The sequence below is a fragment of the Myotis brandtii genome, unplaced genomic scaffold (genome assembly GCF_000412655.1).
Source record: "Myotis brandtii unplaced genomic scaffold, ASM41265v1 scaffold423, whole genome shotgun sequence".
In the NCBI taxonomy this organism is placed as follows: Eukaryota; Metazoa; Chordata; class Mammalia; order Chiroptera; family Vespertilionidae; genus Myotis; species Myotis brandtii.
The window spans coordinates 3,721,137-3,726,173 of NW_005366214.1; the positions used below are offsets into that span (position 1 = coordinate 3,721,137).

Sequence of the window (5,037 nt, forward strand, 5' to 3'; positions counted from 1 at the left end):
GACCAGGGGCTGCACCTAGGGATTGGGCCTGCCCTCTGCCACCCGGGAGCGGGCCTAAGCCAGCAGGTCGTTATCTCCCGAGGGGTCCCAGACTGCGAGAGGGCACAAGTGGGGCTGAGGGACCCCCCCCCCCACCAGTGCACAAATTTTTGTGCACCGGGCCTCTAGTATATTTTATAAAAAGAAAGAACATATTACACAATACCACAGAGATGCCATCAGCAAAATTGAAACAGGTAACTCTTGCAAACTACCAAGTAACAACAATGAGTAAGAGAGAGAGAAAGAGGAACAGAGGGAAAAGGGAAGAAAGATCTTAACTAAACATGGCAAAAATATTGACTTTTATGTATCAGGACATGTTTTGTTTATTCTACTAGTCTGTCTTATACATGTTTAAAATGAAAAAGGCAGATTTAGTAAAATTAAATACATGTAACAGTTTCAGAGACAAGTTTTGCCAAAAATGGTTGGGATAGAAATTAAATTTTTCAAGACTGTAGCTGAATGAGAATTAGATATAACTAACTCCATCTAATGCAATATGCCTTCAGAATTGTATGAAAAAACTCCGTGAAAGTCCCATTTCTTAAAACAGGTGGTCCTGATAAACAAAGAAAAAAATTACCTTTTTCTGTAATTAAGATAAAGTTCATGCTTGAATTGAAAAAACAAACAAAAATGGAATCCAATCTTCTCTGATGTGCATGCAATCAGGTCATTTAGGTGTTTGCTGGATTGAACTGATACATAAGGGAATATGCTTCTTCAGTTGTTAGCAGTAAAGGGAGACAAGTATTTTCATGTTTTACCTTTTTTCTCATTTCTACTCCTGTATTTTCTCCCATAAGTAGTACTCCTAATTCATCTTACCATAATCCAATATGCCCTATCTTTTGGGAAACACTACTACAAAATGGCTTTGCTACTTGCCCAAATGTCTTTGCTACTTGAAGACAGAAACAAAAATCAAAGTGAGTACAATCATGTGATTGCCAGCAACAAGATGGCCCAGTGATCCCTGCCTTATGGTATTCACACTCTGGTGTGTAAATACCCGCCCACGTTGCAACAGCACTGTTCAGTGTTAACAAAATATAGCAGAAGTGATGGTGATGTCACTTCTGTGATTAGATTATAAAGGCTCTGCAGCTTCTGGTTCTCTCTCATCATTAATTCTGAGAAAAGCCATGTCATGAGTAGCCCTATGGAAGGTCCACAGGAGGAACTGAAGCCTCCTGCCAAGAACCACAGAGTGACCTTGGAAACAAATCCTCTAGTCCAGCAGTTCTCAACTTGGGGGTCGTGACCCCTTTGGGGGTCAAACGATCCTTTCACAGGGGTCGCCTAAGACCATCCTGCATATCAGATATTTACAGTAGCAAAATTACAGTTATGAAGTAGCAACAAAAATAATTTTATGGTTGGGGGTCACAACATGAGGAACTGTTTTAAAGGGCCAATAAGTTGAGAACCACTGCTCTAGTCTCAGACAACAGCTTGAGAGAACCTCATGAGACCCTGAGCCAGAATCACTCAGCTAAGCCACTCTCAGCTTCCTGACCCTCGGAAACTGCGTAAGATAAATGTTTGTCGTTCTAAGCTAAGTTTTGGAGTAATTCATTAGACAGCAACTGGTAACTAATACAAATAGTAATGCTAAATAATAACAAGTTCCTGCTCCTGTCAGAATAACGTGTATTATAAAAATGCCCAAGTTCAATCCTGTGAAATACATGCTGTACAAACTCAACATACTATCAAATCAGAAGTATTTCACATCAAATCTATAATGTTTTATTACCAACCAGAATAGTGAGATTAAAAAAATAATAATGCCCAGTATCAGCAAAGATGAGTGGCAATAGAAATGTTCATACATAGTTGCTTGGGGCATAATCAATACAGTCTTTTTTGAGAACAATGGAGCAATACCTATCAAAATTTAAAAGTCACATACAATTCCACTAGTTAGGCATTGACCCTATGGTTTACCCTGTTATATCTCATGATATACTTGCCTAATGCTCAAAGATAAAGACAGGAAGATATAGATAATTAACTCCAGTGAAAAACTGGAAATCTAAATATTCATTTTAAAAACCTGTAAAATCAATTTTGGTACACATGTACAAATGAACAGTGGACTATGATCAACTGTTAAAAATAAAGAAAACATATACATACTGATTTAGAAAAGATATCTAAGATATACATAAAGAAAAAATTAAGAAGTTATGTATAATCCCATTTCCATAAGAGAACACGATGAGCTCATTTTAAGAAAATTAAATTAGGATCATCATAATTAAAGCTACGTTTTCACATTTTACAGTCTCATTCATTTAAAGGTAATCATTTTTGTGCAAATTTTCCATAGCAAGCTAAGTAAACCCTGTTTTAATTTCATTTTTGCTTAGCACTTACACCATCCACAAATAATGACAACGATAGTCAATATATATTGAACAAATACTATGTGACAGAAACTATTAAACACCTCCAAATAGTTTACACCTATCATGTAATCCTCAAATAGTGCAATATAAGTACACTATTATCTTTACTGTACAGATTTTTAAAAAATAAAACACAAGAAATTAGTAAAGCCACAGAGTCTACAAGAGTAAAGAATTCAAAATCAGAAGTTTGTTCTCTTAGCCAATACCCTCTAGTCTTTTACTCATTTGTTCATAGTTCAAGTGGAAAAAAAAGACGAATGTGTTCTATATCTAACAGGTTAGCAAATAAACCAAAACAAATGCAACACTGGAATGACTGGGACAATTCTTAACTCTTACGAGAAAGCGAAAAGAGACTAAGGATAGAACAAAAGTAATTTCTAATTAAAAATAGGTATTTTATAAATGTCTAAAAAATGCCACTTATTTTACTGAAATCACATAATCTTCCCTGATTGGTTAATTTCTACTAGGCAGAAATTCCTTCCAGTCAATTACATTTAGTATTCTTCCAAAAAAGCAAATTCCCTTTCTTTGAGCATCATTATAATAAATGTGTTACTGGAAAATGAAGAGAAACTGAACAAAATCTCTCTAAAAACCTAAGAGGCTGCCCAAGCCAGGTAGCTCAGTAGGTTAGAGCGTCCTCCCCTAGGCCAAGGTTTCGGGTTTGGTCCCCAGTCAGGGCACATACAAGAAGCAACTAATGAATACATACATAAGTGGAACAACAAATTGATGTTTCTCTTTTTCTTCCTCTCTCTCTCTCTCTCTCTCCCTCCCTCCCTCCTTTCCTCTCTCTCTAAAAAGCAATCAATAAGTAATTATCTTAAAAAGGAAAACTATTTTTGTATAAACCTAGTAGTCTATATATAGGGTTTGCCTCTCTTCCCTTTTCTATGCATTCTCCTTAATTACTTTGACCTTATTTTCAATCTTAACCCATTCAAGCATGGATAAAAAATAAAAATTAAGATTAGATTAAAACATGTAAAAAGACCAAGTTAATAAAGCTCGTTAAATTCTAACTACAACTAATCGTGCAATGTATGCTTTACCCAAAGACTTTGTCTACCACACTGTAGTTATCCAGCATTCGTTATCTCCGAGAAACCTCAGAGGAACTACAGGAACACAATGTATGCTCACCCGCAAAGGGTGCCGTACACGCTTTAGAGAACCACCTCTAACCATAAAACATGCCTTAACCAGTCCCTGTATTCACTCTTCAAACACTAGTACACAAACCCAACCTCCCTCCTTCCCCCAGCCCTGCCCCTTCCGAAAGATGGGCCTTCTAGGGTCAGACACCCTGTGCTCCCCTTCCAGCAGGGCCCGCTGGACAAAGGGCCCGCGCAGTCTCGGCTTCCCTCCCTGTGAAATGGGCACATCAGTACCTACTTCACGAAGCTGTGGTGGGAAAGAAGTGAGAGAATTCACCATACAGCGCTTAACACGGCGCCTGGTACATAATGTGCACCCTGTAAATGCCAGCCATTATTATGTCTCCACAAGTAACCGCCTAGAGCAGCGGTTCTCAACCTGTGGGTCGCGACCCCTTTGGGGGTCCAACGACCCTTCTTTACAGGGGTCGCCTAAGACCATCGGAAAACACATATATAATTACATATTGTTTTTGGGATTAATCACTATGCTTTAATTATGTTCAACTTGTAACAATGAAAATACATCCTGCATATCAGATATTTACATTACAATTCATAACAGTAGCAAAATTACAGTTATGAAGTAGCAACGAAAATAATTTTATGGTTGGGGGTCACCACAACATGAGGAACTGTTTTGAAGGGTCGCGGCATTAGGAAGGTTGAGAACCACTGGCCTAGAGTCTGGATTTTTCTCCCTTTTCGTGATGAGAATCTAACCGAACTCCATCAGGACAACTGGGCATATAGACGGGGGGGGTTCAAACTAATCCACAGAAGCAGCAGTATATGCTCATAGTAATTGTTTTCACAGCACTTTCGCTCATTTCAATAGTTATTTTTCGTGAAATTACACACTCCGACCCCTCCCCCCACGTGTTTAACCGGCGACATGTGTGGACCCCAGAAGACAACACAGCCTGGAAATAGAGTCACGAGGCTTCGGCTCGGAAAGGGGCACCTGACAAGCGGAGACCACCCCTGGGAGCCGGCCGTGCAGAGCAGGCCCGCGCGGCTCGGGGCCAGCGGCTGCAGCCGGCGGACAGCAACTACGCCCCCTTTTCCCATCTTCCTCCCCGCGTGTCAAAACGAAGGACGCCTTTTCTCCCCGAAACCAAGGCATAGCGCCTTTCAGCTCTCTCCTCCAGCCTGGCGCGCCCCCCCCCTTCCCCCCCACGACACCCACTGTCTCCCGACTCACAGAGTGTGTCCGCACACGTTCACCATCAGCTTTAAGGAAGGGTTCCGGTACTTGGTGGTCTTACACCGTGGGCAGCCCTGGTCGTCCATAGTGCCTTCTTTCGTATGGACTCCCCGACGCCTGCTTCTCCACCGCCACCTCCAAGGCCCCTAAGAACCGACACCAAACAGGTTCCTACCAACAGGCGCTTGGCTGAGACGGTCCCTTT

The 5,037-nt window shown here is 40.7% G+C and overlaps 1 protein-coding gene across 7 annotated transcripts in view; it reads right to left on the reverse strand.

Annotated features, from left to right (window-relative positions):
- The window catches only part of MNAT1 (MNAT CDK-activating kinase assembly factor 1), a 205,994-nt gene extending 200,957 nt beyond the window's left edge, over positions 1-5,037 (reverse strand). For 6 of the 7 annotated variants that reach the window (XM_005874050.2, XM_014545936.1, XM_014545937.1 and 3 more), the window contains exon 1: positions 4,830-5,037. In XM_005874050.2, coding sequence (XP_005874112.1) covers positions 4,830-4,918 — 89 coding nt within the window. In that variant the 5' untranslated portion in view covers positions 4,919-5,037. The remainder of the gene's footprint in view (positions 1-4,829) is intronic. The other variant, XM_014545941.1, reaches the window with a different exon arrangement.